The sequence below is a fragment of the Thermomyces lanuginosus genome (assembly GCF_041956635.1).
Source record: "Thermomyces lanuginosus strain ATCC 200065 unplaced genomic scaffold VTN49scaffold_31, whole genome shotgun sequence".
Lineage (NCBI taxonomy): Eukaryota > Fungi > Ascomycota > Eurotiomycetes > Eurotiales > Trichocomaceae > Thermomyces > Thermomyces lanuginosus.
Window position 1 is genome coordinate 725,483 of NW_027192365.1, and position 12,631 is coordinate 738,113.

The 12,631-nt window shown below is 52.4% G+C and overlaps 5 protein-coding genes and 1 non-coding gene across 6 annotated transcripts; 3 read left to right on the forward strand and 3 right to left on the reverse strand.

The window, feature by feature from the left end:
- Window positions 1-4,195: 4,195 nt before the first annotated feature.
- On the forward strand, window positions 4,196-5,053 carry VTN49DRAFT_4293 (uncharacterized protein; the record flags this gene model as incomplete). Its single annotated transcript, XM_069412223.1, has 2 exons — window positions 4,196-4,513; window positions 4,589-5,053. 2 exons carry the CDS (start codon window positions 4,196-4,198, stop codon window positions 5,051-5,053), a joined length of 783 nt encoding a protein of 260 aa, XP_069267488.1.
- A 114-nt stretch (window positions 5,054-5,167) lies between these two features.
- Window positions 5,168-6,552, reverse strand: VTN49DRAFT_4294 (uncharacterized protein; the record flags this gene model as incomplete). The annotated part of the gene is made up of 5 exons (XM_069412224.1): window positions 5,168-6,044; window positions 6,100-6,196; window positions 6,246-6,257; window positions 6,307-6,390; window positions 6,444-6,552. 5 exons carry the CDS (start codon window positions 6,550-6,552, stop codon window positions 5,168-5,170), a joined length of 1,179 nt encoding a protein of 392 aa, XP_069267489.1.
- A 227-nt stretch (window positions 6,553-6,779) lies between these two features.
- Window positions 6,780-8,309, forward strand: VTN49DRAFT_4295 (uncharacterized protein; the record flags this gene model as incomplete). Its single annotated transcript, XM_069412225.1, has 2 exons — window positions 6,780-6,998; window positions 7,059-8,309. 2 exons carry the CDS (start codon window positions 6,780-6,782, stop codon window positions 8,307-8,309), a joined length of 1,470 nt encoding a protein of 489 aa, XP_069267490.1.
- Window positions 8,310-8,849: 540 nt separating this feature from the next.
- On the reverse strand, window positions 8,850-10,449 carry VTN49DRAFT_4296 (uncharacterized protein; the record flags this gene model as incomplete). Its single annotated transcript, XM_069412226.1, has 10 exons — window positions 8,850-8,883; window positions 8,956-9,125; window positions 9,190-9,439; window positions 9,488-9,628; window positions 9,680-9,717; window positions 9,784-9,806; window positions 9,869-10,030; window positions 10,087-10,172; window positions 10,241-10,272; window positions 10,330-10,449. 10 exons carry the CDS (start codon window positions 10,447-10,449, stop codon window positions 8,850-8,852), a joined length of 1,056 nt encoding a protein of 351 aa, XP_069267491.1.
- A 1,195-nt stretch (window positions 10,450-11,644) lies between these two features.
- Window positions 11,645-11,717, reverse strand: VTN49DRAFT_t62. Its single transcript has one exon. It is a non-coding gene; the product is annotated as a tRNA-Thr (tRNA).
- Window positions 11,718-12,285: 568 nt separating this feature from the next.
- On the forward strand, window positions 12,286-12,624 carry VTN49DRAFT_4297 (uncharacterized protein; the record flags this gene model as incomplete). The annotated part of the gene is made up of 2 exons (XM_069412227.1): window positions 12,286-12,379; window positions 12,437-12,624. The coding sequence occupies 2 exons, from the start codon at window positions 12,286-12,288 to the stop codon at window positions 12,622-12,624; spliced, it is 282 nt and encodes a 93-aa protein (XP_069267492.1).
- Between the last annotated feature and the right edge of the window lie 7 nt (window positions 12,625-12,631).

Below are 12,631 nucleotides of genomic sequence, written 5' to 3' on the forward strand. Positions count from 1 at the left end.
ATCCCAAATTACAAGTAAGTTCATGTTCATATCCTAAGCCGGCTAATCACAAGCACCGTTTCTCTTTCTGGAGTAGAGTTCCCGCGGAGGAGACGGAAAGATAGCCTCACAGCCCTACTCCGGGTGTATGATAAGTTCACCTAGCAGAGATCTCTGCGATTAAGCTGAAACGGGATAGAGACGGAAAATACCCGGCAACCGTTACACGTAATCTGTCGCCGGTTAAAGAGGTTTCATTTCTGAACCAAGTACCAGGACGAGTTAGGAGTTACTCGATAACGACCATGGATTTCAACGGAATGGAGCTGCCCGGATAGATCAATTTTGGTCCCAGGACGGGTGTACGACTGTCCCAGACGACTCGAAGAGTTCCCCAGGGGTGACATCTTCAAAAATGTGTTGTCGTGTATGGAGTACATTCGTGACGTTTCCCCCCCCCCACGCCAAGTCTAGGGGTACAGTAGTATCGCGGAGAGCTGTACTCCGTGAGTACCTTCGTACTGGGAGGTACCTCTCCATCCCTGAGCAAGGTGATAGCGAAATAATCCGCGGACAAAGCGAAAAAAAAAAAAAAAGTCTTTTCTTTCAGCTCGCTAAATTACTCGGCATGCTTCTTGTTCTCCCAGAACAGCAGTAACTTTGGGTTCGATTATGCAAAGTTCTTATCACCTCCGCACACGGATCACACCATTTCACTTTTCTTTTTTTTTTTGTCGCCGGATGCATGCATCTCTCTCCGCATCAGCTTCTCCGTACTTTGAAATCCGGGGGTGCTTGCCGACATGTGGGGTGATGATCATGAACGATCATCTCCAACTGTAAAACTTTCCGCTCGGTTGCAGAGTCCTATCAAGGGGAGAAGATCGAACCCCTCAGGACGCCTGACAGGCAGGATTGCTGTCCTCTCTTTGCGCATTCCTCGAGGCGTCCCTCGCTGCCGTAATGGCCAACGATGTAACAAGATCCGCGACCTGCAAAAATAGAAATTAGTTTAGGCATACGAAGCAGCAGGACTCAAAGCCACTCCGGAAGTTAATGAGGCTTGATGGATGGCAAGCCATCATTGTGATGGCGGATAGGTGGCTAGAGCCTCCGCAAGCGACCGCCGCTTTGGATGAGGAAGATTGGTTTGTGATCACTTGGCATCGATCCAATCATCGATCCGAACTGCGTTTTGTTGTTCTGATTTGACCAGAAATCTCGGGGAGTCCGCGAGAGGCTGACTGACAGATCAGCGATATCCGCGGAGCTGATGCACGACCAGTTTCAACTCTGAAAGGAGTCGGTGTTGACTTGGCCGCTTGGGGCCGAGTTGGTCGTCGACGAATTGTGCCCAGTACCAGGTTTCGTTGAGAGCCTTCCAGTTGTCCCGTGACAGCAAACAATGGGCGAGCTCGACCAAGAATCGGCCGGACCAGAGTGTCAAATGGGCTGACCGCTATGTTCGAATGAATTCCGCCTTTTCGTACGAAACTGCAGGATACCTTGTCCAACCTTTTTCCTCGCCAAAGCATTGCCTAGGCAGAGATTAGGCTTGGGCGTAATATCCAGCTCTGGAGTAACATTGCGGTCGTTTGATTTCACTAAAGGGAGTAGGTACGATAATTACGACTCCCGAGGACTCCGTACACAAAGGCATACTTCATCGACTGTCGGCACTTATCCCAGTCGACAATCGGCGCATCACGCGCTTCTCCATCCTATTCTCTATGTAATTGATAAATCGTGAACCCCCTGGCATGATTAAGCAATGGTGGGTTGCACATCTGTATCGCATCCAGCACGGGATAGTTGCGCAATATGGCCAATTCGACAGATCATCGATCACGCCGTGTGCGTTCCCTGTCTATCATCCGACGATCCGCGTCGGAAGAGAAGCAAGGCTGATGGCATGCATGGTTCGGTTGGGAGTCGGGAAACGTAGGATCACGCCTCGCTTTGGAGCCGCCCAGCCAGCTGAGCACGTCCAGCGGCCGAGCAAAGTCGGCCGGAAGAACTCTGTCAGCGGTTATCAGTTGCAACTTGCGATGCTGATTGGGAGACGGCGAAAATTGACGGTCATTTCCCAATGTGATCGTGCGGCTTAATGCGACGACCTTCGGATGCTATCGCCACGCACCTCACCGACAGAGTGTGGGGAATGACGGAAAAGGGTCTGGAGTTCTAGACAAGTCCCGAATCTGGATAGAAAGGGGCCGATTTTGGCACTCCTCCATCGATTGCGTCATCTGGGCGTTATTCATCTGCACAGTTGGCATCTACAGCAGTACGAGGACAGCACATCGAGTCTTCGGAGGGAGCCCTCCGGTGTCGATCCCTGTGGACTGATTTTCTAGCTCTGCCCATTTGGGCGTGCCCTGCATGCTGGGCCGTTGAACATTTGTTCAGATTGGAACTGGTGGTCGCTGCGCACCTAGGTTTTTCGGATGCTTCTCCGGTCGATCTCGGATTGACATTGCAGCGACGTTGGATCGCCATAGTCAGCTTCGACGATCCGCACCATCTCAACATTGAGACTTCCACGTAACGTCGTGATGCACATTTATTCCAAACTTCCACGCAATGGCACGGAGTAATTGCTGGTTCGAGTGTTCCGCCTCAATTCGAGCTCAATCACATGGAGTGGCGGACGCTCAAGTCTGCCCTGAGCTGATACATCGGGTGTTTTCGGGCGGATTCTTTTGCTTTTGATCTCAATTTCGTCTGCGTTGTTGGATCCTTTGCGTCATATGTTCGTGTTCCTCCGCATCTCGCTTCTGTCAATGACGGAATGCTTTGCTGTCACTCTGTCTCACCCTCTTGTCTGCTCTCTCTCTCTCTCAGTAAAAAATTTTTTTTTCCTCCCCCATTTTGCCACCCGCCCACACTCTCTCTCCAAAATGTGACATTGGGGGTGGGCAATTAGGGCGGGCCAAGGCGCAAGGAAATTTTCCGTCTCGGCCCCCGTTCGTCCGCCGTGGGTCGATCGATTTTTTTCTGCTCATACGCCCTGGACGGCCGTCTTCCGTGTGCGACTCCCTCGGCATGCCGGCTGAGGGGGGCCGACTTTCCGACGTCCGACCGGAACTTACTTGGGTAAAGTGTCGCCGAACGTAGCCCTAACAAGGAACCGTATCAGATTTTTTTTTTTTCTTTCTTCTCGAAGTCTCTGTAACCCGTATCTATCCCTACGACGTTTCCCCGTTTGGAGTTGCAACGGGGAAAGATTGGACAAGACCCGATAGGAGTGACCTCCACTACAGTCCACCGTATCATCAGAAGATCCCTCCATCTCTGCGTTCTAAAATCGAATAGTTCTGACTAGCTCGGCTTCTAGAAGAAATCGACCGCCCCACGAGGCAACGAGCTTCGCTTCCGTCGTTCACATGAAAAGAATGATAAGCGATCAGAAGAGCCAACGAAGACCAGCACTTGGAGCAGGTGTTCTTATCTTTGCTCGTCAATTTGTCTTTTTACAGCGCATTCCGCGGCCCTTGGATCGGGCGCATGTGAAATCGTAATGGAGAGTGGCGGGCTGAATCGGGCATCTCCAGCAAGGACCGAGCAGACTTGGATACGCCGAGGAGGCGTTCAAATTCAAAACGCATACTCCGTAGAGTACGGAGCAGTACTCCATCCTCCGTACAGAGTATGTTGTACCGATGACGATCTCTCCACGTTAGACGTGTGCCCCTGAAAATGAAGCACACCCCCTCGCACGTGCTCGTCCTACCGGCCACGACTTTCCTCTTGTCCGCAGCGTCCTCGGATGCTCGGCACGGCACTCCGAGTTGCCTCTTTTGACTGTGGGTTCTTCGTAATTACTCCATACTCCATTCTCCATACGAGCACTCCGTACTCCGTAGATAGCCATCAGGAGCCTTGTTTTCAGGGGGACGGCAAAAGGCGACAAGCTAGCTTTCTCCGTATTTCCGGGCCCCCCGAGGGGAGAGGGGCCAAAATCGACCACGATAGGGTTAGGGTTTCTATTTTCACGTGACTCGCACTAATATAACCACATTCGGAGCGAATGCCTTTCTGCCACTCTAGACCGCCTGGATCTGGTGCCGAGCTGAGCTGGTGTCATAGGAACGGAGCTTGCCCGCAGTGCCATGGCAACAGCTTCGTTTTCTATTTGGATGGCTGAATGCTAGTAATATAGTCGACGAGTGCGCAGCGTATATTGGCGGACGCAGCGGAGTATGCATTAAGAATCATGGCGCCTCCTCGGAGTACTACGACTGCCACTAGCCAGCGGCCAGCAACGACCGCGACAACGGCCGCGGTGCCGGCGCTGACGGCGAGCGCTGCGGCAACGGATGATTCTCGGTCGGAAGCGTCTAGCGGGGCGGCAGCGACGACCAACAGACTACCGCCGACATCGACCGTGACGTCGACAGGGCAGAGATCGAGAAAGCCGGGAGTTTCGACGACGACTACGACCACGACCACAACCACGACGAATCTCGCTACGCAGGCAAAAATCGATCAACAGCCACAACAGCAAGAGCAGGAGACGGATGAATTGCCGGGAGTATGTATCCCTCTATTCTTTCTTCTGTAGGGGAATGTGCTGGGAATTTACTGTTAATGGGGAAAAAAAAAATAGATTCCATGGACTGAAATGCCCCTCTCCGTTCTGCATGACTACCGCTTCGCGTACCGCCTGTCAACACCTAGTGCTTACTCGCGTCCCTACACGCAATTGCTACTTTCATCGGGTGTGGGGTTACGCTCTCCGACGGCTGTTGCCGCACGACGGCATGCAGCAGCGGCAGCCGCCAATCAGTCACGGGCTGGATCGACGCCGTCAACGTCTACGTCTCAGTATGATCTGCATCCGTTGTATGCACCGTATCAGCAACATCAACAGCAGGAGTCTGGTGGTGGGGGCGACAGCGTCCTGCATCGTGTAATTGGGCAACCGAGAGTGTCCAAGGAGCAGCTGGCGCTCGCAGTGCGGAAGCATTTCAACAGCATGGGTGTGGTGGAGCAGGATGCCATTGCGAGGTTTCTGTACAAGGTGAGGGAAGAGGGACGGGGGAGGAAGTTTCGGTTGAGATTTCAACCTTGAATTACTTTTCGTTACGTCTTTTTATTTGCGTTTGGGTGGGTGATTGGATCCATCATGATACCCTTGGCGTTGATTTGTATTTTTACGTTCTATATATATATATAATGGGCCACTCTATTCTTTGAGGAATGATCGGAAACTCCTCTCCCATGGCGCAGCATCCTTGCCCACGTCTCGCCCGATGAGGACGATCTTGCATTGCTGAGGTGCGTCTTGCGGTTGGTCTCGATTGGGCGAGTCGCGGATCTCGAATACCTCGCGGACGGCCTGGATGACTTGGAACGAGCCATCGGACAGCGCGAGGATGCCCTTGAGACGATGAATCTCATAGTCCCTCGGCCTGGACTCACTCTCCGGCAGGGATGGAATAGCCCCGTCCCAGAGCACCTCACGCAACCAGGCATCCACTCGCGAAACCTGGTCCGGATGCAGCGGCTCCGGGTAGGTGACGGTGATGGTGGAAATGCGAGGATCGATATGCGCGTGTCCCTTATCGGCGAATTCACTGCCGAGCGAGGACAAGTGGTCGTATGCGTGCAGGTCTAGAACGACGCCCTCGATCTGCGGCGTGCGGCCGTGGCTGGTGACGTGGATCCGGGCGGCGCCATTGATGGAAGTGATTCGCTGGCGGACGCGGTCCAGTTCGTCGGGTGTGACAAGGTCCGCCTTGTTGAGAATGACCACATCTGCATGCGAGATTTGGAGATGGGCCATGGATAATGCCGGGCCTGGAGGATGCTTGTGCTCCGAATCGGCCCCCGATGCATCGACGATCTCCTCTGGTGCCGGCTCATCGAGTAGATGGAGAATATTCTTTGCGTCCACCAGCGTGACGATGCCGTCGAGGTAGATCGAACTGCCTAGATTGTCGTCGACCCAGAACAGGGGTGCGATGTTGCCAGGGTCCGCTAGCCCGGTGGTCTCGAGAAGGATGTAGTCAAATGTCCCGCGCCGATCCATGAGGGATTCGATTGCCTGGACGCCCGCATCCCTGAAAAAACGTTAATCCTTTGCCCGATTTACGATTGCGACAACTTCGATCTTACTTGACGGAACAGCAGATGCAGCCGTTGCCCAGCTCCAGCCACTCTGTAACCTCTTGACCATCTTGGTTGATCGTCAGTGATTTCTCGATATCGGTCGCTGTACAGTCAATGACAATGTCCCTTCATACATTATCCCGTTTACGTACAGTCTCCAAACTCTGGTAATGGGTTAGCGCTGATTATGCCATGAGATGGAACAAAACGGACCATTCATAATTACGGCGATCCTCTTTCCATGTTTCTCCGTGAGGATGTAGTTTAGCAACGTTGTCTTTCCGGCCCCCAAGTATCCTACCGCAGTCAGAATTTGCCCGTCAATATGCATCGATTTGCATGTTACACACCTGTGACCAGTGTAATCGGCACCCGGTTAACATTTTCCTCTTGTTCTGGCTCCGCTGAAGCGGCCACATTGACCAGCTCCGGGGGAGCATCATCCTCGTCATTCATCATGGGCGTAAAATCCTTCAACCGGGCCGGACATCTGGTTTCACATTTGACAGGGTTCAAAGATGAAGTCACCGCGGGGAATCGTATTCCAAAAAGAGGTGTTTATTAGGGCTTAGGGCTTTGGAGCTCCCTCCGCAACCGCGTCGATTCAGGCCTGGAACCATGACACCGTCGCATGTTGGGTTCTTGTTTACTGTATCGCTACCACCCCTGATAGAGACACCGCCGCCATGGCTGCAGGAGTGTCTCCGTCGAGCTCTCCTCGCCTTCCTAGTCCTCCCCCTTTTACAGAAGTCCAGATTGGGCCCAAATCGCCCACTGTTGGGGAGGGATCTGGCGAGCAGCTGATTCCGCCGTTGGAAAATGAAGCCGGGTCCATGCGACGCATTAGGCCGGGAACGAAAGCGGCCGATATGGAGTTGGGGCCTCCCTTGGTTCCGCTTCAGCAGGTAAGGTTCAGATCCTCTATACCAAGGTAAAAAGGAACGGTCTGACGATGTTTTTTGCAGCTCGATTCCCCATTCCAACTCCAGGAACACCTCAAGGCGCTTTACCATAGCTACACCCGCCCCAATGGCTCGTCGTTGATTCATCCCATCACCCGCGATGTCGCCGTGTCGCTGGCCGAACCGCCCGAGGGCGTCGAGCGATCGCTGTGGCTGTACGAGCTCTGCCGTTTCCTGACAATGAAGGTGAACAACTTGATCGTGGCGTTTTTCGCGGAGGATCCGCCCTGCTCGGCGCAGACATGCCCGGAGATGCGCGCGTCAGAGTGGCAGTACCTCTGCGCGGTGCATGACCCGCCCAAGTCGTGCTGCGCCATCGACTACTGCTGTCATACGCTCGACTGGGCGACCAACATCTTGACCTCCCCCAAGTACTTCCCCAGCCGGTTGACGCTGGGTTCCGAGTCCGGGGGCGGGCACTCGACCAGCATGCGGCACCTGACAAACATCTTCCGCCGGCTGTACCGTATCTTTGCGCACGCGTGGTTTCAGCACCGCGACGTATTTCGGCAGGTTGAGGGACACGATGGGCTTTATGTGTTCTTCAAAACCGTCTGCGATGTCTACAACTTGATTCCAGAGGACAACTACACGATCCCGCCAGAGGCTACCGCAGAAACGTCGCGGGATCCCGACGCAACACCGGTAGCGCCGCCGGCTGATGAAGGGCGCCGGTTTTCGATCCTCCGGCGGGAGCCTAGCGAAGTCCAGCCGGCACAACAGCAGCAGCAGCAGCAGCCGCCATCAACAAACCTTGACGCCCCATCGACTGTCAGCACGGGGACGTCCACGCGTCGGCACAAGCACTCGCCCTCAACAGGTTCAAGGGTTACCCCGATCGCCGAGGGCGTGGAGGAAGAACTGGAGAAGGTGGAGGAAAAGCCGGAACCGCCCGAGCAGCAGCCGGAAACAGAGGACCGATCAGAGCCGACGACACAGGCGGCAGAAACCCCCGAGCCAAGCGCGGAACCTTCAACTGCCATCTCCGAGACACCAGCACAGCCAGAGCCGGAAGACTCGACAACGACAACGCCGCAGACACCGGAGACCCCCGAACCAATGTCGTCCGAAGAGACCACCACCACCACCTCCTCCTCCTCCGCCTCTTCCACCTTTATTGCCCTCGACTCGCCCGAGCAGGACGTTGATCCGAATCACCACCACCAGCAGCAGCAGCCGGACACGGATGATCAGCGGTCCGAGGGCGCCGAAACGGACACGGAGTCGATTCTTACGATCAAGCCGGATGATTGATTCTATTTTCACAATTTTTTTTTTTTTTTTTTTCGGTCAAAGCATACTGATACTGATACCCGGTTAATCTCGTAATTCGTTACTTTAGTCTGTACCTATTGGTCCGATGAATAATAGGATTCATGCTGGCATGGAATAATGTCTGTATAGGCGAGCAAGAGGGCTACTTCTTCACTAATAATATATATAGAGAGAGCGTGTGTAATACTGAGCATAATTTTTCAAACTCGAGAAATGCAATGAGTGCCCTGAAATGAAGTGAGTGAAAAGGGAACCAGTCTGTTAGTTTTTTTTTTTTTTTTTTTTTTCCTCCAACTGAATATATGTGCAGAAGGACGAGCGACCACTTCGGCATTGATAACACTCGCAGCCTGTTGATGGGCCTATTCCATTGTCTTAGGGAAACGCATTTACACCGGTAGCCCGGTCCGAGTGACATTTTTTGTCAAAATCTACAAGGAAAAAAAAAAAAAAGAGAATAAATCTATGTACAGAAAGTAAATAGAGTATATATGGGTGACCACGCAGGATTCACTTTGGTCAATTCTCGGGACGCTGGGCATAGACGACGTAGCTGCGCGTCATTGATGGTTAGTTTGTGAATAGGTAGGTAGGTAGGTAGGAAGGAAGCTACCAGGGTACTCACAAATTGAATATCATATGAATGTCTCGCCTTCGAGCGTCGGCGCGGGCCTGGCTGGCAAGAACCAAGACTTCCTCCTTGGTCCATTTCTTGTATCGGGTTAGAACGGCTAGGGCGATGCCCTCGTAACCGCTTGATTCGGCTTGTGCCTGGGCCCAGGCGCCGAGTTTCTTCTGTATGAGAGAGGTCAGTACCAAGTTTATTACTTGTTGCTCTCTGTGACCAAACGGAACTGACATAATGGGGATCCTTTGGCCAGACGCCGTAGGGAATGACAAACTTCTCCACGTGGATGTTCACGAAGCCAGCATCTCTGAACCATTGCTCCAGCTTGAGCCCGGGACGGACCTCGTAGCCGGCCTCCTCGAATGCCCCATAGACTTCGTCGTAGTACCGACGAAGCCCAGTGCCGTCGAGACTGCCGTCTTCCGACGTGGGATAGACGTCCCAGTCCTGGAATTCAACCCAGCCGCCGGGCTTGACTGATCTGTTTTCGTCAGAAGAGCCCTTGAGGGAGAAAGTCGCAATGACATACCGATAACATTGCGCGATCAGCTTTGCAAAATCTTTGATGGAACCAGCTAGGTACCGTGCATGGATATAGTCAAAAGGATGGCGATCGTATGCCCATTCCGACTCAATGTCGTCTACCAAGAACTTTACGTTTGGAGGAACCCTGCGAAGCGCGTCAGTGGAGACTCTTATAGAGCCCTTGGGTCAAACTGACGAAGTCGGCTGGATAGGGCTCAAGTCACAACCAATGACCTGGAAGAAAACAGATCCGCTCTCAGCATTCAGTCTCCTGGGATAGCTCCTCGTAGTATACTTTACCTCGCAGTCGGGGTATTGGTCCGCTACAACGAGTCAGCATCCATTCATTGATCTTGCGTTGGGCCAAGCCCGCAAACAAACGTACCAAAATCAATGGCCCAGATGCCTGTCCCTGTCGCAAGGTCGATCACTCGCCGTGGATTCTCAATCGGGGCAAGGTGCAGTCTTCGATGCAACACTTGAAGGCAAAGCTCGTGCAGCATGTCCAAGCGGTCGTTTTCCGTGTCATCGTTGGGGAGCAGGTACGCTAGTATGTAACGATCAGTTCACGAATCTTGGGATGGAAGTTGATTCCAGTCCTACACCCATCGCGATATTTATGGTAGCGACGGCCATTCTCATGGCGATAGTCGAGCGCTGACGAGGTCAGCGACCCGCTGTACCACGTTCTATAAATCGAAGAACATACGTGAGCATGCTTTTTTATCCGGGGGCCGCCGGGTATCATATCACGTACAATGCGTCTCCGTATGCTGTGTCGTTCTCATACTGCCCAATTCTCGTAAGCAATGTCCCGCGATGTGTCGCAATGGAGGGATTTCGTACTGAGAGGTCCACTTCCACATTAGCCGGAGCATAGTTGGTGGTGGTGGTTGTCTGTTCCCGATCGGCCGTTTCCGTCACGGTGGAAAAATTATCCGTTGAACTCCAAGACGATCGATCCATGATGGATCACACTCTTTTTTTTTTTCAGCACCGTTCACCGTGTACCAATTTCCGTTGTATGCGCCGGTCCCAAGAGCTGGTCACAAAGGGCAAAAATATATATATATTACCTGTTATATATATATAACTTGTTTCCTCTGGGCCAGCTCAATAGCCTGACTCGGTATTGGGCCTCCGTGGATGGAGGGAATGGATATTCCTGGTCGACGGACAGTGAGTTCGGAGCACATACGTAGTCTCCTGAGTACTTACTGGCTTGGTCTGTGCAAAACCCAACGTGGTGGCTCGCAGCTTGAGCGAGCCCAGCATTTGGAGCTTCAAACTCGACTTATGGTCACTCTGGCTGGCCCGGATTGGCTACTCGTCTGCACGGCCCTCTGCCTGTCACTCCAGCTGCCAATCAGCGCTGACGGCCCGAACCCCTCCCAGCTCCCCCGGCCCGGAGCGGCGGAGCCTAATTTTCCCTGAAACCGAGCGAAAAGGATCCAAATGGAGCAGACAGAAAAAGCAAATCTCCGTCACGTGACCATACCGGAAGGGAAGGAAACGAGCCGAGTGATTTTTGACCTTTTTGGAAAAACGGTGATTGTTCTTGTCGACAGAGACAGGATCAAAAACCGTCAAGCCACGTCTGCGGGTGAAGGATTAGCTTTGATCTTCCCGGCGGCCATGTGGAGGTTTTTTGATATTTCGAATCTGCCAATATGAATGCGGTCCAGGACTTGCAGTTGGTGTGGATGTCTAAGTTGCCTACGAATTTCCCTCTACTTCCACCTATTCTGTTCAACTAAAAGTTTTGGCTTGTGCAGGCTACTCCACTTGGGCCTATTTGCTCCGTACTCGCTACGGAGTACATTGCGGCCGTTAATTAATACGTTCCCTAATCAGTTAATGGACATTTGTTCGCGACGATAACGATTTGAGACCTTTGATTTGCGAGCGTCGGCCACGTCAGGATGACTGGCAAATCCATTGATGCCCGTCATCCAATGCTTGAAAAGTAGACGGACGAGTCCCACGATTCAGGATTCGGAAGAAAAATTCGTCATCGATATCAGCTCCGCTCAGGTCAACCTGTAATAGACGGGTTAGATTGTGCCGGGGGCATACTGCACGCCCTCTCAGGATATGTCTTATTATGCCGATCGGTCTTGGCCATCGAGGAATAATTGAAAAAAAAAAAAAAAAAAAAGCATGCTCAAATGGAGACTCGAACTCCAGACCTCTTGATTACTAGTCAAGCGCTCTACCAACTGAGCTATTCGAGCGGTTGCTTTCTCCGCGCCTCAGGAAACATTTTCACGTGACTAATCTACCATACAATACGACAAGGACGCTCCGACACCATCAACCCTAATCTCAGATGGCATTGCGAAGACCATCCAAACTCACTCGTCCCTCGTTTCGAAGGGCAATCCTAGACGTTGACTTGGACACGTAGCGAGGATCACGCTATGCTATCTCACTACATCGTTCGTCAGCGAGGTGCCAACGCTGGAATTCCTACGGCTAAGCTGATTCGCTGTCCCGAAGATGTACAGCTACTCCTGCGACATCTGATAACCAGTTGGTGTGGAGTGTGTGTTATCATGGAAAAGTTTGGAGATGTTGCCTCTCTGAGGAATGTCTGGATGGAGACGAGTTCCGAAAAGCGGGTCAAAGTCAGTGAGGAGATTGTTAGGTCGGAGAGAAGCGGATGATGTCCCAGTTGAGCCTGCCTGTGTTTTGTGTGAGTATTTATTGTTCAAGAGATTCCAACTGCGGAGGAGAGAGAGGCACAGCGCAGCTTAGCGTCCGAGGGAGAGCTCTGTAGCAGCCAATGGCGGACTATAGTTGATGGCATGGAGAAAGAAGACGGAGAGTTTCGAGCTGAGGAAGAAGTATTTTCCTTTTGATGATCCTGATGAGGATGGGCAGTCTCCATGCCAATGTGGAATGAATAAAACTGAAGAAAGAACCCAGTTAAATTGACTAATAAATACTATAGGGGGCTCGCAGGTCGTGAATAACAAAAGAAAAAGGGGGAACAAATCCAACCGCCATCTAACCAGCAATCATCCAAGAAACAATCCAAACCACGAACAAGATGCTGTTCATCATCCATGCGCAGGTCCATGCCAGCGATCAATTCATTGCGAACGCGTCAAACGTCAAACATCAGAAACGACCGTCTAACTCCATC